General features: G+C 34.2%; 1 protein-coding gene across 4 annotated transcripts in view; it reads right to left on the bottom strand.

Moving 5' to 3' along the window:
* Window positions 1-23,934, bottom strand: part of LOC128862144 (uncharacterized) — a 188,095-nt gene that overhangs the window by 7,335 nt on the left and 156,826 nt on the right. The window contains exon 4 of one of the 4 annotated variants that reach the window (XM_054100607.1): window positions 761-1,219. The exons of the other annotated variants lie outside the window; for them this stretch is intronic. Coding sequence (XP_053956582.1) covers window positions 761-1,219 — 459 coding nt within the window. The remainder of the gene's footprint in view (window positions 1-760; window positions 1,220-23,934) is intronic. 4 annotated transcript variants of the gene reach the window in all.

Genomic DNA, 23,934 nt, shown 5'->3' with positions numbered 1-23,934 from the left:
CTACAACATTCATCATTTTCCACTCTCTTCTGTGAAGTATAGCCATTTATGGAATAATGGCCAATGGCCATGCCATTGTAAAACCCATACAGTTCATCATTGCATCTTCTTCAACATGAAACGCTCACGCAGGCAGAACTCTAAGCCTTACCTAGAATGGTTCTCTCGAACGATTCGTTCTCGTTTAAGGCAACAGGCTTGATAAGGCACTTGCTTCTCGCGCAATTGATCATAGTGGCGGAGACTTTTAAAGACAATAAGCCCACTTTTGACGTTAACCAATTTGACTTTTCATTTTATTATCAAAATATAAAAATCATTCTCGTAGGAAATCATACTACTCTATGATTTACTACAGTACATTCCGGAATCATATAAATATAACAAAAAGCATTCAATATAGCGACATACCAACATATATTTAAAATAAAGCTTTAACACAAAAGTGATAATGCAACTTTTTTGAAAATTATAACCTTTCGTAATCTAACCGACTATTTTAACTCCCAATAAACTTTCTAAGCCGCTGTTGTGCGTCAATTTTTACACTCATCGAGCACTACACTTTTGTTAAGCCAAGAACAGGTTACAAAACATTGTTTACAAAATCAGTACGAAGTGAATTCAGATCTGCAAATCAGTTAAATATTGGCAAAAGCCCGGCAAATTATGTAGGAACTAATGAGAGGGAAAGAGAAGCTGCTCGCGCACTACCGCTAAATAGTTTCGCGTACGTACATAGGTACGCTTGTGGCAGTACCTGTTGAGTCGGTTGTTGTTGTTGTTGTTGCTGCTGTTGCCCGTAGCTTGGATAAAATGGCTCAGCGTTACCGCTACGTACAGGACTTATTACAAATTCGTTATGAGTCTTAGGTACTGGTGCACGGATTGGTTTCCAAGCAGATGTGGAACTAGGTTCATATTGTTGTTGTGGATATTGCTGTTCAGGTGTGTAATTTAGGGGATATTGTTGTTGTTGTTGTTGTGGTTGTCCATAAGTTTCGTTTATGGGCTGTCCGTACGGTGGACCAGCTGGCTCATGTGAGGGCTGGCGATTAAATTGAGCTTGGGTGTATTGTATGGGTGGTTCATAATGTTGTTGTTGTGGTTGTGGTTGTTGTAGTGGTGATTGTTGATAATTTTGCTGTAGTGGTTGTTGTTGGCCAGGGTAAGGTGAATTTTGGCGGGTAGCAGGACTGACGTTATTATAAATAGGCCCCTAAAAATATGCCATGTACTTGCAGGAGCGTAACAGCAGTAATGTATACATATGCATATAATATACATATATTTATATATATACATATATATACATACATATGTATATATATATGTATTTACATATGTATATATATATATTATATATGGACATATAAATGCACTTGCATTTATATTTTTCAGTAGACTCGAGTGTTCGTTTGATTTTTTCGTAGAGCTAAAAACACTTTTTGTTCAGCTTAAATTTTAATCATTATGAAAATATTAATTTTTTTTGTTCATTCCTAAACTAAATATTGAATGTTTAATTTTGTGAACGTCAATATTGTTGCAAGTCACATAATCATGCACACATGTCAGCACTTCTTTATCCCTTTATGGCATTTTCATTAAGTTGCTGCCAACTTAATATACTTTTTTACCGGGTCAGCAATTAGGTATGAAAAAATGTACACTTAACATGCAATAATTGCGGTAATTGCATAAAGTTGTGTAAAAAAAAGTAAAACGGCATCCACTTGATGAACACACACACATGGGAATATGCATATGAACGCGTACTGTATGTACATACATAAGTACAAGTGCATATGTTTGCATGTACATATACGCGTGTGTTCGCTTTGCTTAGCAATATCCACTCTCTGATTGCTTTGAAGCCTCTCACAATTAAATTAAAGTTAACAAAGGTTTATGAATTTAATAGTCTGATATTTGATACAAATTTTTTTGCTGCTTGGCATATGCATGCATATTTGAGTTGGGATAAAAAAATGTAATTGCATAATTAGCTGTGCGTTGTAGTGGATAAGTGAGAATTATACTTGTATTAACTTTAGTGCACTTTTATGCTGCGGTCAAAATGTATAATTGAATTACATAGTAAACAAATGCCCGGAATGAAGAGTTGGCATAATTACTTAAACAGTAAAGCTCGAGCGGTGTGAATTTTTAACAAAAAATATTTTGAAGCGGAACTTTTATGAGTATGTATTTATGAGCAACCTACTTATATATGTATGTACAATACATAAATTTTTGTCCTTGTAAATTTGAAGCAAATATTTTACACTGATTGTTCTATTGACATTGAGCGACTAAGTGGTAGCCAAGTGGTTGTTGTATAATTTTTATCCGAAAATCTTGGCATTTTGACATGTTTGATAACATGAACGTATTTTTTTTTTGATAGAATAGAATACTTCAAAAATTGTTTACATATAAAATAATGTACAATATATATAAAAAATAATTAAATATATTTATCTCTAGATATTTTAGATTCAACTATATAAAATTTTAGTACAAAAAATTTTTCAGTCAAAGGCTGTATAAAACTGTAGGGCTGGTCAAATCATTTGTAGAAAAATGTTAAGGCGCTAAGCATAAATTCCAGAAGAACATCAGTTTTCTAAATAAAAAAAGGTCAAATACTGCGCCATAGAATGCAGTTTCCCAATAAAAAATTAAACAGCCTGTTAAAGATGGTTTAATTGGAAATTTTTCAACTCAGAAAAAAAAATTCATTACTTTCATTTTTTATTTTACGCAAATGGACCATGCTGCGACTACTAACATACCGGTCAAATTCGATTATTTCTGTAAGTTTATCGACAATTCTTTTCAAGTCAAGAACGCCTGAATCAACGAAACCAAACTTGCACGTAATTAGCTGCCTACCATAAAAACCACTCACAATTTCAGTGGCCGGGCATGCATTTTCGTCTTTATCAAAGAAAAATTTATAATAGATCTTTCGTTTCAAATGTCAGAAAGACTAAAATATAATTTAGAATTTGTATCCCTGCATGCAATTAGGTTCTTTTTGAATTGAAATTTACTCATCAAAACTTCATGCTTTCTGAGTCTACGTCCTTGTATGCGCAATATTATCTCATCAATATCTATCGACTCCAAAGAACCACCATTAGCAAGAGTTATCATTACTCGTTATTAAGTGGGAACACCATGTGATTTTTCAAAAAAATCGATTTTTGTTTTTTGCATTTCCTTAAAGTAGATAAATTCAAAAATATATAAAAAAATTTGTAACTTAAAATCTAGAAAATTGACGAGGTTATACCCAATACAATAAGTGCAGGTAGTGAGTTACAACGGCCAATGAAAACTTTAAACGCGTTTTTCTCAAAACGACTTTCCTGAGCACGGTGGCCTCGATTTCTCGAAGACTTATGAACCGATTTTAATTTTTTTTTTTTAATTTCTGTACATGTATTGGCTACAGTCATACGTAGCCGTTTTTGAAAATTCCGAAAATTTATATTTTTTCAAGCCTTTCGAAAACAAAAAAAGGGTAAAAACACAAACTCATTTTTCATACCTGCACCATTTTCTAAAAAAATAAAAATAAAAAAACGCCACATACGACGATAGCCATTGATGTATAGATTAAGATTTTTTTTGGTTTTTAGCTTTTAGATGATTTTTTTATGACGTCATTTCATTAATATTAATAACAATTGTAATTTGTAATATTTCTTAATAAAAATTTGTGTCAGTATAGTTAATATATGTATGTTAATATAATATATGTTAAATAAACTATAATTTGTCCGATCCTCAAATAATCATCCCTACTTATAAAAAAAAATTCATGAAAATCACTTAATTTCCACGGGTTCACAGTGGTGTTCCCCCTTAAGGCTGAAATTAATACTGGTATTTATGCTGGTTCGTAAGCAAATTATGCTCTTTACTACTACGTAGTTATGAAAACTGATTTGCATTCTAATACGTTTTTTTTTCTTTTTACATCTTCTTTTAGGCGTACATTTGAAGCAAAATTGTGAGAGTAGCTTCGACTGACACGTCATGGAGCATTCGGCAGCAGAACTCTGCTCATTCATTTTACTCCTATTAGCTGCCTTAATTTTTTCTTATATTACTAACACAATCTCTAAAAAACCGTTGTTACTTCCGCTACTACGTCAACAAATCAGCTTAAATTCGCTGTGAGCCAGCTAACGGCCTGATGTTTTACCATCACTTTTTCTACGAACGTTGAGAGGCAAGCCCATTAAAGAATTTTTCAAAATTTGTATTGCTTCCTAAATTTGTATTGAATGAGATAAATTCTTATTTTGTTCACTAATGAAAGTTCCCTAATGATGAAAAAAATTAGTACTGATTTAAAATTCACCGTAGCAAAGTTGCAAAAGCAAAAGAATATTACGTTATTGATGGATCAATACAAGAAACAATTAAAAATACCAAATTTGGCTTATGTTAGAGGTAATAAATTAACCGATTACTGCCATAGCTCTTTTACAGAAAAATTAATTTTCAACTTAAAGTATTATTATTATGTAAATGGTGGCATTACATGCCTTTAGTAAAACAATCACCCTTTCTATATTTAATAAACAATTACCAATTATCAAAATATTTTATCGGTAGCTGTTCAAATTATTATGATTGTAGATATTATAGGTATACACAGACAAGTACGTATGTATGCGTGCAGTAAAAACAAATAATGAAAGGAAATTATGTTGATTGGCATAATTTCCTTTGTTGTTGTGGTTGTAAAGTTTAACTCAATTTATGTTCGCGTGCAGCATGAAAGTTTTTCATTATATGCACAAATAAATAAAGCAAAAGCGCATCAAGTCAGCATAATGGAAAATTATGTGAACACATAAGCCACTATGAATTTTTATACCCAACACATAAGTGTATAAGAATATTAACGCACATGAGACGAAGGGCTTTCCGTGCGAAAGTTTGCATATCTTTTGGAGGAAAGCATGATTTGGGAAGGAATAAAAAAAATTATTTATTTAATAATATTTTTGCTATAGGAAGCACAGAAGAAGTACTTAAAAACGCCTTTGGAAAAAGAAAGTTTGATTTTTCAGCTATCTTAGATATGTTTTTGTGCATTTTTTTTCTGGTCCAAGTTACATTAAATTATAGAAAATAATTTTTCTAATAGTGATGGGCAAACCTCCGGGAATATTTCTGAGATCCTATGAAAAAGCTTCTCATAAAAACTATATGCCATTTGTGGTAAAACATCAGGACGCACAACACAAATAAGAGGAGCAACTCGTTCAAAAACCTAATAAAGGATGTAAGCGCCAATACGTACTTATACGGAGCAGACCGAGCAGAGTCCCTTTAAATAGAAATGAACTAAAAAGCTTATATTGGGCTAGATATTTAGTGTACTAGCCACTCCTAGACATTATTTTTGCTATAATAGTTTGAAATATCGGAAGTATCAAATTTAAGGGAAAAATATATATATATAATTGGCGCGCACACCCTTTCTGGGTGCTTGGCCGAGCTCCTCCTCCTATTTGTGGTGTGTGTCTTAAGGAAAATAAGGGCGATTATAAAAAGTAGTTCAAATATTGGCAATAAGAGAAAATTATTGAACAAATCTCTTTTCTGAACTACATATTATAAAAATATAATCCTCCATAAATCAACACATTCCAGTCCTTTCTAAATAAAGTACAGTGTTTCCTACATTCACATGAGTCATGTAAAAAATTCCAATACTGCAAATCCAAGTAGACAGTATTTTTATTACGAACTCTCTAGTGCAAAATCTCCCCATATTAATTGGCTGAATGTAGGAGGGCACCGTTTATTACTCGCACAGGCCTCAAAGCCTCCTCAGATGTAAATAAGTTTGTGTGTTTGTATGCCAAAAAAAATATGTTTACTACCTACAGTAAATAAAAGTACGAAATTTGCGCGTGTGTTTGCACAGTTATGAGAATTTGATTTTATGCGACTTTTGTAACCTTTTACGATGTGAAAGGCGCATAAAAATTCTTTCACTTTTGGGTTATTTTCTGTAGCAAACATTACATTCAGCGACTGTTGAAGATTGTTTTCGAAGCTTTTTATAATACTTATTTGTAATACACACACATATGTAATAATACATACACTTGCGTTGATCTGAGCCTCGAAATACAACAAAGATTCCCTCTTGCCAACAAGTATTATTTTGGAGTAAGTAAGAAGTTGAGTAATAAGCCCACTTGGACGAGGAACTTTTGTTCCACTTGTACTATAAAACCCTCATCATGAGTAGAAGCTTGAACGATGACTACATCTGATGACGCGGCCATTGGAGGGTTAGAGACAAATATTTTGCGGAATATTTATGGATATTGGTACGACGACGGTTCCGCTTCGAATGTATATAAATATTCTAGCGGTACCTGTTCGATGTTCTATCTGCTGGTGGTGGCAGAGGAAGTACTAATATCAAGTGGGGGGTGTCTTTTTTATTAGAGCTGATTAGAAAAAACTATTAGCGACTATCAAGCTTTGTTGAACTAGTCCAAAATCGTTATTGTCCAATCCAGGTTATTGAGCCAATCAAGAAGAAGCATGTAAAATATATGAGAGAATTCCGTTCCCAGGATATTCACAGAACTGAGAGTCTCTCAGTATACAATGTGGGAAGTTTGCATAAAAATCTTAGCTTCTCATTAAAACCTCTTTAAAGAAGTTAAGGTCAAAGGGCTTCGCTACAGCGCCATGTTGGGAAAATATTTGTAGTTAGAAATGGATGGAATCGATATTAGTGATACGTAGTTTTAGAGAGATTATGCTAAATGTTATATAGCCGCCCAAATAATTGATCTATTGAAGAGAAAATTCGATAATATTCTAATCTCGAGAAGATACCTCTTCTAATGGTTAATTGGCTCATGCCATTTAACGCCTTTGGAATTTTTGTACAAACCAACAACAAGCGCTCCATTCAAACAATATCGAAAGCTGGTCTTCAAGACGTCCCCATGGTTGCCATATGCCTAAAATCATGTCCCTAGAACTATCGAGCAATCGCAAAAAAGTCTCATCTCCGATTTTTCCAAAAACGGTCTATAGTACTGTCACCATCTCAAGTAGGCGTTAAATCGGTTTTAAGACAGTGAAGGTCTAAACTGTTTTGCTTGCTCGGAGTTTATAAGTACATCCATATCGCACCCTAAATACAAAAGGGTCACAACTCAAAATTTTCCACACTCGAGCTTGACTTGTTTACAGTAGCACAGAAAACAGTTATAACAGTCCTACCAAAAAACAAAAAATTTATTTTTGCCATTGTCATCCGCGGACCGTTTTATTGATAACGTCTCGTTCATATTTGAGCAGAACGTACAATTTGAGTTGTGTCCCTTTTGTATTTAGGGTGCGATATGTATGTATGTATATGACTCTATGTGCATTTTCATGTGTGCGCGAGTTTATCTGCAGAAGAAATAAACAGTTTTTGCTATCATAAAGAAAAAAGTTTAAAGTAGAAAATGCAAAAATTGCACCAGCAAATGGCAAAATGGCAAAAATAAGAAGTAAATCGGTCGAAGTAAAATATAATTTTATGCTTATTTAGAGGCGCGCATAACGTGATGCAAAAAAAAAAAAACACAAAAAAACAAAACAAAAAAGAACGTGAAAGCCCATCCAAAACTGAAGAAAAAATGCTAAGACAGCTGCAAAGCCATTACACAGACAGTGCCAATGTCTTAAGCCGTTGACTGTTTGCAACAATACCGAAGGGTACTATCTTTGGGCTTGCCAAAAATTTCATGCTTTCTCGTAGTGGCGGCGAAAAATGCTAATGTTGGTTTGTGTGCGTGTGTGTTTTTGTATTTGCTTTTTATTTGTTACTTGCTTGCAAACATATATTTATTTTCATAATATTTTGTTGCATTCACTTTTGCCACACGTGCGCATCGCAAGCCTGTTTGCTGTCTAGTCCCTGTACATACATATATACGCAGGAACATACTTTTACTTTGTAGCTCCATCTTATTTTTATTTCTTAATTTTTTATTTTGTTTTCAAACAACATTTTATTCGTACCCGCATCATTATTATTGTGTGCCACATTTTTTCATTTTTTTTGTGTGTGGTTGTATGTATTATTTGGTCGTTCCGTGTATTATTATTACATGAACTGTTATTATACAATTTTTCTTGATCGGAAATTATGATTACGAACAATAAAGTGGAAAAAATTGGCCAAAGTGGCATCGTTGTCGGTGCCATCGTACAATTGCCATTTTGGTTATGCAATATATTTTATGTTCGCTCCATGCGGTGATGCAGTGTGGCTTGGCGCGGTGCCGTGCAGCACTGAAGATGGCATAGCCTTTCATACCTGACAATTTTCAACGCGCAGCCGGTGTCAATACTTCGATGGCGTATAGGGGTGGCTGACACTATGCCCACGGCCTTTTTCACTATCTGTCGTGTTTTTTGTGCCTACCTACCGTTTTTACAACAATAGGTGTACAAAAGGTGTCCTTTTTGCGTTCATGTATGCGTGACGACTGAAAGGTTCGGCACAGTTTGTTCACTGCTTCTTTATGGCTATTATTCTTTTTCTTTGTTTTTCGTTTTTGTTTATTTTGGTTTTTCCCATTTCAGTCATGGCTTTTATTTCTGACATTTTTTCCATTCTTTGTTGCGCCCTTAATGGCCGCTACGGTACAGTGCAAGTAAATTACATGACATTCAAAGTCAAATGTCACAAAGAATTTAAACTTCTTTATTGTCAATATAAAACATTTGATGATCAAACTCCGTATTTTTTCACTTACTTAGAGTGATTATTTGGTTATGCTGACGCTTCATTAGCTGTATTGGCTGTCTCGCTAATTCACTTCCTCTTTCTGTCCTTTTATACGTACATATGTACATACTTACTTTTCACAAGGAGTTAAGTGGAGGCAGGTAGTGTGCCATATTTTAGCCAACTACCTGGTTACTGTTTTTCATAGAGCGAATGGATGTTTGATGTTCATTCTTAAATTTACCTTGGATACATTTAATTATATTAATTAAGGGTATTTTTGTATGTCAAAGTCACCTTTCAAAGACCTACACTATTCGGTTAGTTGCTGCATTCTATGCCAGTCGCAAAAAAAAAAAAACAGAAAAAAGTGTTAAAGCTCTAATAATTAGATGGTTGGGTTTTGGAAAAGAAATCGCGTTTTTTGCAAAATTGATGTACTAATCATAGTATGGAGTTTCAGGTGATATAGAATCGCACTTATTTTCATTTCATCTGTTGTATTCCTCACCCCATAATCTTCCCTTCGCGTGCTCTCAAAGTCAGGTTGGCTCCCTGATTTACGAGGCCGAAACATATTTTTGAGCAAAAGCTCATGCTGATATCTAAAACTTCTCCACTCTTCGGCAGCACGCTTTGGCTCTTCAAAACGTACCATATATATATGAACATAAGTAGATATGAATATGTATAATTAGTGATTACACACTTAATTGGGTATTTGACAGAGCTCCTCCTTCTATTTTTTAGATGTGTATTGATGTTTCTCAACAGATGGATCGATCCACAGTTTAATGCCTTTTCATAACAAAAATACTTTGGGTGGTTTGCCGTTGCCCGCCTAGGGACAACCGCTATTACAAAGCACTCTTTATATCAATTGGTGTTTCGTACCTGAGATTTCAAACCTGTGCACTACCGAATGGTAGTCACACACCAACCTATTCGGATACAGTGGCCGCACATATGTACATACAAATGCGCAGTCGGTAGTCGCGCAAAATTATCGGTAGTGGCCACTTAGCTAACATTGTGGTACATACAAGTACATTGCTGGGCTGGCCAAAGGGTTCGAGAGTTGCTCAAACTTACGAAGCAGTGCAAAGTAGCAGAAAAGAAAAAAAAACAATCCCTCTATATCATTTCTTGACAGCACTAAGAACCTGTTCTGGTTTATGCCTTTCGTATTCTAGAGTTTAACTTTTTTTTAAAAGAGGAGAAAAATTAACTGAAATCATGAAATTTTCAGTCGGTAGTTTGCAAATTTTATGAAATTTAGTTTTATTAAATAATTTCGGGCATATGGCTATCTCGGATTGCGTCTTAGGAAGACTATCAAGTTATTTCAACTATCAAATATTTTTGCCCAGCTTCTCAAATAATAATTTGGTTAATAATCACTGGCTTATCGGCATAGACCAGAGGCTGAATAAATCTGCACAAAAAGTAGTAAACAAGAATACATAATAATTTAGCACACTATTTTCTAATACTACAGTAGTAATACTTGCGAATAATAATACAAATAGTAATGACGTTGTATGTCGTCTTTCTATTATTAGAGGATTTTTCAATAGATTAATAACTATAGGTTTCTGTACTTCAATGATTAAAAGGCTGCACTTATCGAATTATTTCCTTAAAGAGATTATGGTAACTTTGGCTATATCTTTAGTTTTGAAACAGTATAGACCTCCGAAATTTTTGTCATGCAAATGGGATATGTAAAATAGACATTGAGGTTTTTGGAGTATCATAAGCCGTGGAAAGTCTCATGGGGACTCCTTCGCTTTATATGAGCCCTGCGGTAAAGATGATTTCATCAGCTGAATGTGTATTTTGAAAATAAATTTTAGTTGCCTTTGAATGTTAATTAGCTGGGGTACATAGGTGTAATGTACAGAAGTGTCAAAAGATATGTTTACTTAGATCATTGGTTTAATAGATATCCTTATAGCTTATACTAATCATCAATTTTTGTATTTAATAGAGAAAATTATGTGAACTAAAAAATCCAACATGCCTCGGCACATCACCTGCTGAGGCTAAAGATAATAGAAGATATTTTTTTAACACTAACCTGGGGTTGCAACACAAAATTTCGTTCAAACAGTGGACATCCACATATTATTGAGTCCCTGATAACAAATCAACATGGCAAGTACAAATAATAAAACCTTTTTATTAACGATTTGGAGGTATGATTATCAGTCGCAGAGATGACAGGAATGGCCAGTAAGACGATGCTTTTCGACTCCATTACACTTTTTCTGCTAATATTTTCTGCAATTTGATGTCGATAAGCAGCAATCGATCAATACTTAAATTTAGTCAGACCAATTATTCAGCGGAGTCCTTGAACAGTTGACCACTCGAACTCGAATGGCCATCAAGACGGTGTGATTCGACCCCATCAGACTTTTTTCTGCCCGGCTTTTCTGAAACCGCAGGTCGGTGCCAATAAGACGCAATTGATCAATACTCAAATTCAGTCAAATCAACTGTGCAGTGGAGTCCTTGAACAGTTGACCACTCGAACTCGAATGGCCATCAAGACGGTGTGATTCGACCCCATCAGACTTTTTTCTGCCCAGCTTTTCTGAAACCGCAGGTCGGTGCCAATAAGACGCAATTGATCAATACTCAAATTCAGTCAAATCAACTGTGCAGTGGAGTCCTTGAACAGTTGACCACTCGAACTCGAATGGCCATCAAGACGGTGTGATTCGACCCCATCAGACTTTTTTCTGCCCGGCTTTTCTGAAACCGCAGGTCGGTGCCAATAAGACGCAATTGATCAATACTCAAATTCAGTCAAATCAACTGTGCAGTAGAGTCCTTGAACAGTCGACCACTCGAATCCGAATGGCCATCAAGACGATTCGACCCTATCAGTTCTCTGGCAGGTTTTTCTCAAATCGCAGGTCGATGTCAAAAAGCCGCAATCGATCAATACTCAAATTCAGTCAGGTCAACTGTGCAGTGGAGACCTTGAAAAATTTACCACTAAAATTCGTCCCACCGTTCGAAGCTTCGACGGTTATTTGAGCGATGTCATATCTCTTATAAAGAGTGGTTAAGTTTCAAGGGCCGGTGTTGATTTTGAATAAAATACAATTTTTTTAGGAAATTATTGTCCTTTCTTTTTACTATGATAATACTGGTATGGTTCAATTACGCATGGAAAATAATATTGAACAAATGAGCGCCGCGGCCGCTGTGGCACACCTCCAAAGACCACCAAATGCAAATAGTTCCTTATCTAAAGGGTGGTTAAGTTTTAAGGGCCGGTGTTGATTTTAAACACAATACAGTTTTTTTGAGAAATTATTGTCGTTTCTCATTATTATGATAATATTTGTATGGCTCAATTACGTATGGAACAAAATATTGGCCAAATGACCGCCGCGGCCTCGGCGGCACGCCTCCATCCGATGATCCAAATTTTCGATGTTAATGTGCCGAATTATAGCTCTTGAATAGTTGCTGGCTTATCGACGTAAACCTTTTTTTTCAAATAACCCCAAAGAAAGAAGTCCAACGGTGTCGTTGACGTTTAGGTGTGGTTCACATTCAGCATCGGCGCTTGAAATTTAACCACTATTTACAAAAATAATCATACGACTTTGGTTTTGAATAACCTTTTCACTAAATAAAAAAAAAGTATTGTGAGTGATGGAAATCGTTATGCCTTCTCCTTTCTTTCTTTTACGCGCTCCATTACTTGCTTGTTTGTTTGCTTCAGTTGTCTACTTCACAAGTGTCAAAGATTATAAACTTTTCGATAGGATGATTAATTTTGCGCCACATGCTACGATGGCATACAAATAATTTTAAAAATAATATAACGGCACACGCAGTTATTTTTATATTATTTTGGCTCGTTTGCGGCAGCTGCCTCTAAGAGTCCTTAAATCGTTTGATTTCAGTTTGTTTGCTGCAAAAACAATTCTATAAACTATTAGGGATGACGAATCTGATCGCAAAAAAACACACAATTACTGTTATTTAAAACTGCTTGATTTGTTAATAAAAAATCAGAGTTTTTGTGCGAACATCCTATCATAGCCATAGAACATCCAAAAAATTGTAATTCTGCTTACATTAAAAGCATATCGCTCCGTGATTAAATGCAGATTTCAGCGATTGATAAAAATAATTCATATACATACGTCTACATATGTAAGTGAAAGTGTATACGGATTTTCTGGAGTTTTATTATTTAAAACCTAAAATGTAAATACATTTTTCCACTGTTATTACCCAGTTATAATTGCATCCTTTTTTAATAGAAACATATTTTGCATTTACTGAATATTTGTATTTAATTAAAAAAATTAGTTACACATCCTCGCTGAGAGTAAATTTAATATTAATGTTATAAACATGTTTTTGCCGCACACCTACATATACATACACTTTAGACAATTTTCCATTATTTATTATTGCCTTTTTGTGGCCTGATATTTACTTAAATTGCTTCTTTTTTTTACTTTCTGTTTTGCTTACTTTCGTGGTTTTTTGCGTTTTAACATTTATCGCATTTCCGTTACATAAAGTTTTTTGTTGGTCTGCGAACGATCATGGAGAAAAACGTAAAATGTCCAACATTGTTTTTTAAAGTAGAATTGAATTCGAAATTGTAAATTCACGCATTCATACATTCACTCAGTAATTCGAAAAACGTTGCGGAGGCGGTGAAAACGATTGCATACATTCAGTATTAACAAATGTCGGTGTGCATTTGTATGGTTTTTTTGTGTTGTTGTATTTTAAATGCACTTTTGTCAGCCTGCTATTTTCACATTTTCACGCATGTTTTGCGTTCATCGCCATAAATTCTGACCATATGAGCTGGAATACTCGTACTATATACATACACTCACATTAACTGATCAATTGTTCATTTCTTTGCTTGCATACACTTTTGTATGCCTCTCTGAATGCATGTGTGTGGCTGAACGTATGAGTGTGGGTGCGTGTGTGTCGCTACCCTGGAGGGAAAAATGCTGGTTATGAACCAGAATATTAGCGGTTCACTTTTTGGCCCAACCAGTTCGCTTTCTATCTTTTTTCCATCTTAGTAAATAGCATTTTTAACACAGCGATAGGGTAGAAGATGTCAATTGACCGGCAAAATACCAGTCCATACTAAACCAAAGACCCTAGTCTAATATGTTTCTAAAATAACCAGTTTTGAACCAGTTAAAATCCAAGCAAAAAACTCCCTCTCCGACATTTTAAAATACCAGTCAATTGTCCTGAGTTCTTTTTCTGTTAAATTGCTACATTTGTGTTTAACATTCCTATCAAAACTTTACAGCCGTCTTGAGTAAATCTATCAATGTTTTCGATTTTTTCAGTTTTAAAAATGAATTTGAATTAGCAACAACGAATTTATATTAAATTTTGCTTTAAAAATGGATGGTGAAAACATCAGAAATGTTGGGAAACTGTTTCCGTAATGATACTCTTTCTCTACAGCCAATACCAGTGGCATAAACACTTCAGAAGAGATATTGAGTTCATCGAACATGACGAATATAGTGGCAAGTAATGAAAACATCAATAAAGTGATTGAAAAGATCACGCATTAACTATCAGAGAGCTGGCAGAAAACTTGAACATTGCTTATGGATCCATTCTGGATATTGTAGTTAATGTTTTGGGTTTGCGCTGTGTTGCTGCAAAGTTGATAAAAAAGAGCTTGAATCATGCAAAAAAGGAACTTTTTTCTGTTTGATCGCATCAAAAAACCATTAGGGAAAACATCTTATAACAGCCGAACGAAAATAATGAAAGAATCGAAGGCGTCTCTGCTGGCTATATTGAAAACAGAGTTCCAGAAATGTTTCGGATCCAGTTCCAGAAATGTGTGGATGAAATGCTGGCATAAGTGCGTTGCAGTTATTGGCAAATATGTTGAAGGCGATAATATCTCTTTTGAGAAATAAACTTGTATTTGGAATTTTCTGAATGCATTCCGATATATATACATTAGGGCGGGTTGATTTAAAAATTGCTCATTGCTCTGTGAAAATCGTATTCCAGGGATCAAAATAAGAAACTTTACCGAAGGAACCATACCTCTAAAACGAATTCTGATGTCCCCAATTTGGGTCGAACGAAAAATCCCACTTTGACCCATTTAGAGTGCTCCAATCGAGCCCAAATGTATGACCGACCCCTACTAACTTTGGACGGCCGATCCACCCATGCTAGTGGCACACCCCCTGGAACTCCCTTGGGGGGTTCCCCATACAATCATTTCAAAATATCACCATATTTTTGCCTCCCCACAAAAGACACTAAAAGTTCGACCCAAATTGAGGGACATCAGAATTCGTTTTAGAGGTATGGTTCCTTCGGCGAAGTTTCTTATTTTGATCCCTAGAATATGATTTTCACAGAGCAATGGGCGATTTTTTTGCCTCCCCACAAATCGACCCGGCCTAATATACATATATGTATATGCTATTCATATCAAAAGTGTATTCGGAATTTGTTTTTTTTTTCATAAAATTAAATGAAACTTTTTCTTCTTTCATACTATTATATAACTAAATCAGAAAAAATTTAAAGAAATTATTAAAAAAAATGATCAAAGAAATAAAAGGTAAGGTATTCGCTTCAGGAGCATTAATAAAATTAATGCCAGTTAATGCTAATTAAATTATCTAAATAAGAAAAAATCAACTAATTTCCAAACAGACTGATCACTTTACAACTATTATTATTCTACTCTTGACTTGGAACCCGCAAGGAACGAGAAGAAGAGGCAGACCATAGATGACTTCGCAAAGGACTATCCGCAATGAAACTGGAAAATCGTTAAATGAACTGAGATTTATGTCTAGAAATAGAAATGTTTGGAAAACTTTTGTTGAATCCTTAAGCTCCTAAAAGAGTATGGAATAATATTAATAATTATTATTTATTATTATTCTAGTCAATGACGAACTGGTATGATTTCTTCTATTAAATACCAGGATCTGAACCAAAATGTTTCTGCACTATTTCACATTTCTCCACGCTGGGTATCTACGCGCCTACGTTGAAGCTCGCTATTTATTTGCTTTGCATATGCATATTTATTGCTTGGTGGTTGCAAGTGTGGTTGCACTATGTATAAATACAAATATTTTCACACATCCACACGTATGTATATATGTAAAAACGTATATTCTATCTGTTTCCGTGTGAAATTTTTCAATGCGGCTACGTGCCATGCTTGTCATCAAAGTGCACAAAAGAAGTCGTACAATTGAGTCGCTATAAGTCAAAATTTCACGGAATATATCGCTCTGCGTGTATTAAAAAAATTTCATTTATATTCATCTATACATTTGTGGGTATGCGAAAATGCATGTGCACAATTCTCAAAAATCGTATATCCTAGCAATTTGAGATATAAAAGGAACAAATGAATACAAAAATACATACAAATATCAGAATATATCAGAAAATTTTCTGAGAGACAAAGCAGTCAGGAGTCGAACTAAGTAGAAATGATTTAAATGAAGTGAAATTAAAGCACATAATTTAAGAAAAGCGCCATTAGATGTACAAGAGAGCTTTGACAGATGTTTTTGTATTTGTATTAAGCTTCATGACAGATTGCCACCATATTGCCATTTTTGATATGCTGAATTTCAGTTGGCTGTTAATATCGCCCCGCAATGTTAATTTGGTGGAAAAATGTGATTTTCGACTACTGAATTTTAAAAACTTATTGATGCGTCTTAAAACATAAATATTTGTCTACGTAATATCCTCATTTTTCTCTCCCAAAAGTAATATCTTGTCTGTATTATTTATTTAAATAAATTTAATAAAAGATTGTACACGAAAACAGATGAAATTTGTTATGCATTTCGATGGTGTATACGTATATATGTATGCATGCATGTATATGTAAGATATTTTTTGTACCAAAATTTAATGGTACTTTTTTTGTTAAAATAAAGCATTGTTCTTAAGAATTTCTAGAAAAAACAATATTATATACCTGTACCTAAATGATTCAAAATCAAAATGACATTACAAAACACGGTGTTCGTAATTTTCTTTTTTTTACTACAATATTTGCGTAATGCAATCCCCATTATTCGTACCTTATTTCATTACAATAACAACCAGCTTATTTGAACGCCCAAGTGCAATAATAATGATGCAATAATTTTACCAAATATTATATATAATTTTTAAAACTAAAAAAATTATAATTTTTTACTATGTGAAGTAGAGTTGAATAAATAAGCAAAGGAGAACAATTAATGAAAATGCGTAAATGTTTAGCTACAGCTCTTAAAAGTAATAAAAACGATACACGATATCGCTTTTAGATCCTAATGGAAACTTTTCATCACTGGTGCCTTAGTTACCAACGCTTGAGTTAGTGGCAAAAACAAATAAGTTTAATATGAAATTTTGTTGCTCGATATGGTTGTTTGTTGCTATTGTTATTAATATACAACGACCTCAATGCCTTAACAATTCTGTTTTTTGCTGGTTATTGCTACCTGCAGAGCTCACGAAGCTTGAAATTCACGTTACATTTCGTTCTCGAAATGAAAATATCAAAAATTTAACAATTCGTTAACGCGTCTGTTGCAAGCAACCTAGTAAAAACCGCCGCTGTTGCCATCAACTCGTAAGGTGGCGCGTACAATTTATGCGAGCAACAGCGTAGCAGTAGAAGGCGCGTGTATGTACTTTTGTGGAATATATGTACGAGTAGCTTTGTGTTCGAGGTTGCAACATGTTGCAAATTCGGCATCAACAAAACTCTTAACTTTCGCTCTTTTGCAATGAAATTGCAATTTTTCCATGCATAAATCTATTTTTGGTTTATTGTTCGCCTCAATTGCATGCACGTGTATCAAGGATACACCACGCTTTATTGCATTTGCGGATATACTATCCATCCAACACTCTCTTCACTGGCCATTTGTTGGCATACAATTTTCTGCCATCTTTGTTCAAATGCACCAAAGTGTTGTGTTAAGCAAGCGGATGAGTGGGATAGTGTGAATGGTGAGTGTGGAAGCTATTCGTGGAGTCGGTGAGTGCGTAGCACCTGGCGTATCTGCCTTCATTTTAATTTGTGTCTGTAAAGATCCATCCATGCAAGTATGATATATATAAATTCATCCGCGAACTACTGTCAATTTGACTGCCAGACTTCCACTTCATTTGACCATTTCTGCTGCATCTGAATGTGAGTAATTCAGCCATTGTCCGTGATTCTTTCTGAATGAACATACACTTACGCATATGTATATCCACTCGCATAAATAAACATATCTATACATTTGTGCTGCACACTTGCTGACACTTAATCAATGGCACATAAATGCATTATGTAAATTTAATATGAATTGCAAAAATTCCACTCGTCATGCACGTGCTGCTTGCTGCCGCACGTTTTGCTTTTGTTGCTCTGTCAGTATGCATTGCATCACATTGCATTGCAATGCGTTTGCCAATATGGGGCGATTGTGGCTCGCAACAGGCAACAAATGGCAGCAACATATCTACTGCTGTCAGAAATGATGATGGAATTCGTCTTTTGTGGCTGGGTGGTGACTTGCAGGCAATTCGGCTAGCTGAGCTAGCGAACAGGCTTGATAACTTTAATAATTCATGTTACGTATACGCCATGCTGTCATAGGGAGTTAATGCGCTCATGTGCACGAGCGTAAAAACACCTCCCCCAGCAAGTTTACGGGACCATACAAATGTATAAGTCAGTTTCACATCCCCAGTGGTAGAATACTGAAGCGTGAGGCAAATGAGATTCCTCTTCTGTTTATACCTCAGCTTTGCTTTATTACAATGCGAGATAAATTTTTTAATTAAAATAAAATAAAAATAATTTTTTTTCCAAACAATTTTTTTCCATTCCACCAAAAAAAAAAAAACTAATTTTTCCTTTTTTTAATTTTTACCAAAAAAAATTTTCTTGAACTTTAAGATTCTCATAATAAAATGAGATTTTCATAATTGATTTTTTCGATGCATTTGAATATATCTCGACAAGTTCTGCGGTTTTCTTTATGAAACTTTCAGGGATTACTAAGCATAATCTATGTTGAAGAAATCTTAAAATTACTTTGTAGTTTTAAAACAAATTTAATTTTACATCTTATTATGCACAAGCTTGCAGGAAAACCAATTTTTAGAGAACTTTACGACAACGTTCAAAATTTTGGACTTTTTATAGAATAGCTTATATATTTTAGGGTGCCTCGCTATAAAAAGATGCAAGCTTTCCAACGGATTTAAAAAAAAATAATTTATAAAAATATTAAGCTGGATCGATTTGAAAATAGCTTCAAAAGTGCATTATCAGCTTACCATTTTCCCATCAATTTAATTTTATAAAGGACTTTAGAGCTTCAAAGAGAAAACGTAAGCACACTGAAATGAAATTGCGACTGTTTTTGTACGTTTTTATAAAACAGTAACAATAAAGAAATCGAGGCGTGTAAATTTTGCAAAATAATTCATTGTGGTATTTCACGGATATTTAAGGATACTTTTTTCATTATTGTACTATATTTATTTATGCGAAAATTAATCAAAGACTTTTTTAATAGCTGGAAGGATATACCTTTTACGGTTAATACCCATTGATATCCTGTTTAAAAAAGAGTTTGCAGCATTACTACATAAAATCTACAGCTTTACGTACATATAATAATTGATAATTTTTACGGTGTAAAGAATATTTAAAATTTGTGCACTTACAAACGCTATTCATCATTCCTACCACGGGAATCAGAAGAAAAAAGTACACAAGCATAAAATAATTGCTCGACTTTTGTAGATCATGGGCAGATTTAAGACGAGATTATAGTAAGCGTCTTTATTTTTTGACAAGTGGAGAGGTAAACGATTTTTTGTTGCCAAAATACTTAAATACAATCGATGGCTTGTCACTCTTTTTCCAGATTCGTATAGGATACTTCATGTGTGAAATGTAAGGTTAAAACAGTTGCCCAAAGAGTGGCCATACTTGAGCGAAGAAATCAAATTCAACCGTTGTGATCCGAACGTAGTAACTATCAGAAAAAAGCAACTATCAACTTTAAAAGTTTCTATTCGCGGTCTAATAGACCAGGCATAAGCACATTCACGTGAAGAAGATGCGGTGACTATTACCGATAAGCACGTTTGCTTAACTGTAAATATGTGTATGTATGTACACATATAAATATATACAAGCAGCCTTGATATTGATATCTTTGAAAATGTTGAAACAAATTTCTTAAAATTTTAAAACACTTAATTCAATTTCATTAATATTAATGATTACTGTGTACGAAATAATATTCATAACATACATATCGCATATATATTTACACATGTAACTGCTTATATATAAGTACATATAAACCTTACACTCATATATATACGTTACAGATATGTGTAAACATGGTGCGATGGTATTGATAATGTAAGGATTTTTGAGCCATTGCAGCAGCGTGGCATTAATGTTTTCACGAATACTTTACATTGGCATATGCGGGTATATACGAGTATGTATGTATGCACTTGTAAATATGCATTTGTTTGACAACTCAATCACGTGCTTGATTTACTTTGATCATTTATTTGTTCACGTTATAATGGGTGTTTCACTAGGATAACCTATTTTGAGATTATTTTCCAAAAATTAAGCAGTTAATCATTCGACAACATTTGGTTTCAACAACGTAACTTGACATACAATGCGCTTAAAAATCGATTTATTGCAATATTCAAGCCACCATTGACACCATGCGGCCAGATTTATTTGAAAGAATATTCGAAAATTGGACTGATCAAATGAACTATGCAGCTCTTCATATAAAAAAAAATAATGGCATGAATTTATCTACCAGATTATAATAAAAAAAGTGCGTGTAGCGTAGTAAACATAACAGAAGTGTAATTTTCAAGGCTGACAAAGAAAGAGGGAGAGACCCGAGATAGAATGAGAGAGAGAGAGAGAGAGAAAGAATATATATCTAAAAAAATTCACAATATTTGCAGAGAATACAAATAGACAAACTTTCCAAAAAACGGAAAAGGGTCGACCGGTGTATGTAAACACCGGACACAAACCGTGTCAACAATGCGCACTACTCCGAGTGTTTATCACCCGCACAAACGCAAGGCAATACCAATAAATCCGACGTCGCAATGGATAGCACTTTATAGTACGCACAATCAGTAGCCAGGAAACGGAAATAAGCGCCAAAAGTAGGCACCAAAATAAACGCCCCATACAGTAGGCACCAAGGAAATATAAAACCAAAAAGTGGGCACCAAAAATATATTTACTACAAGTTTGCACCAACAAACAAGTAGGCAGTGTTATTTCTCACTAGAAATTAGCAACCACAATGAAAAACCCAGGAAAAATAGCTTAAACTGTATCTAAGATATATATGAGGTATAGCTATTTCTCTCCTTTTCCTCTACGTTATATCTTTTTTCACTCTCGCGGAACGAAAATGCCCAAAACGTTGCATGGCCTTGAAATTTTACTCTCCATTTTCGCTCATCCATCGACGACTAAGGTGTTTAACTTAAAAAAAAAAAAAAATAGTTCCTCTGAACTTCTGTTTTGTATTACCATTTTAAGTTCTTAAACTCTTAAAGATACACCCGATTTAGGAGGAATATCCAAAAATGCCGGTATATGAAAAAAAGGCAGTGTGAATGAAATACCCTTATATGTATACGTGCATAAATACTTGCTTTGACCATAAGTGAGTTTATGAAAAACATTTCATTTATTTCTGTTTGCTTTTGTAGTTGTTGCGGCATTTTGCCTCACAATGATTGCTTGTAATAATCGTTTGCATAATGGATTAATTTTTGCTAGCTCCATTGGGAAGTTTTCATTATTGTTCATATTTAATTCCATGTCTCATTTAATGCAGCGAAATTACGTCGAGCTCGATTAATGTGAACAAAAGCCATACACCCAATAAATCTACTGAAGGATGTATGAAAGAAAAATAATTTTATGAGGACTCTTTTAAAAAAAAATCCATAATCTATTGCCGAATTAAAAATACTAAGGGTATTTCAAACCAATTTAAGAAAATAAAAATTACACTTTTCAATCTAATGTATTCATATATTTTTTTGAAGTTGTTGTTTGACACTAAAAAAATTCTTTTGCTGTTTTTCGTTTGTTCCATTCAGTTTTGAGTTACAGGGTGTTAACAATGGAAGCCAACAAAGAGAAAATTCAGTGCATTTTATGTTTTTCTTTGATGAAGGAAATGTCGATAATGCCAGTAAAATCACTGAAATAATGGAAGTTGACCGCCATATTAGTAGACGAACCAAAAAATCGACCATAAAAGAGTTTTAAACCATTTGCGCAAAGCTGCACTTAAAAAGAAGCTGGATGTTTTGGTGCCCCAATAATTAACACCAAAAACATAATAGCTGAATTTCTATTTGCAAAACCTTGGCCAAATGGAATGCAATCGACTCATTTGAACAGACGGTGACTGGGGATGCGAAATAGTGCGAAAACGATCGTGGTCAAAGCGTGATGAAGCAGCTCATATGATGGTGGTCAAACCAGGACTAACGACCAAGAAAGTTTTGAGAGTAATCATTTATTATGATTTGCTTCGATATGGTCAAATACTAAGATAGATCTTTACTGCCAAGAACTGAACCATTCGATTGACCAGAAATGGCTTGAATTGGGCAAAAGAAGAGGTGTTGGTAGACGCGCCAAAAACTCCGGTAGCTTCATTGGGAAGTTTTAATGCATCCACCACATAGTCCGGATCTGACACTAAACGATTACCACCTTTTTCTCTCATTGCAAAACTTCCTGAGTGATAAGAAATTGATATCAAGAGAAGATTGTGAAAATCGAATTTTTATATAATAGATAGATAAAAATCCTAGTTCAAGTGAGTTGTGGCAAACTATTTCCTTGCCTGTTGCAGTGGGTTGAGCATTTTTGGTTGTCATTTCTTTTGTCGAAGAAATCGCTGCATCTCGCAAATTGCTTATGAAATGTTAAATTAAACGCCCACTCTACGTGTATACCATGTATGTATAGCAAAAAGCTGTTACCAAAAAAGCGATTCCTTCCGAAAGTTCTGCGAGCTGCAAAGTGCAATAAATATAATAAAGTGTAGTTAGTTTCATCATATCTGTGGTGCATTAACAGATCTCACGAGCCATAAAGACTAAATAAATAGAGCTGTCAACCAGTTCACCTTGAAACTCAGGTTTAATTTCTTCCATCACGTCCGTCACGATGCATTACCAGAGCCGTACATAACGCTTTTAGTTGTGTAATAATAGTGTAGTGTGTGTTTAATAGTGTCGAAATTTTTACTTTGTTCACATAGTGGTTGTTTGTTTTGTTAAGATCCAATGGAATCGAAAGAGAAGTATTGATTTAGCGATATCTGCTCACCCGTCCGTCTGACCGTGAATATGATAAATCAAATGAAAATTGAGATATCTGTAGAAAACTTGTTACTTTCTGCTCACTTGGCAGTTATTTATTTTTATACAATTAAATACTCTGCCATATTAAACATCTACATAACCATGCCTAAATTTGCATGCATGTGCATGGATATACTTGTATTTGTATGTGTGTAAAAATGTATGCACATACATTGTGTTTATTCAAGCGGGTGTTTGTTTGTCCAGTGCGCGTTGACATACTTGTGGCCATTTCCAGGTAATTAATTGTAATTTTTCAATGTTTTCAACGCCTCTTCGTTTTGTTCAACAATAATTACAATGGATGCTTCTCATTTTTTTTTTAGGTTTTTTAATAGCAAAGAAGAATTTCGAAATTACAATATATATTACTTTCGTTCATTATCACATATTTATATTTAATACAAATACACTTAAGGCGAGTAAGTGAGCAAAAAATGGTCATTTATGATATGCAGTAAAGCAGGAAATTAAACGAATGTGTTCAATTATATTTATGTAATGAAACTTCAAGTTCCTCTAACTTTTTTACTAATAAAGTTATTGCTACGATTCCAAAGACTGAAATGTTGAATATTATGAGAAGAAAGGCTATATGGCGTCGAAATTGAGTATTTTGAAATAGAGATTTTGAAAGTAATAGGTTCAGGAGACATTTTAAGGTA

The sequence above is a fragment of the Anastrepha ludens genome, chromosome 4 (assembly GCF_028408465.1).
Source record: "Anastrepha ludens isolate Willacy chromosome 4, idAnaLude1.1, whole genome shotgun sequence".
Lineage (NCBI taxonomy): Eukaryota > Metazoa > Arthropoda > Insecta > Diptera > Tephritidae > Anastrepha > Anastrepha ludens.
Note: the sequence above shows the minus strand (reverse complement) of the source record. Positions and strands in the feature narration are given on the sequence as shown.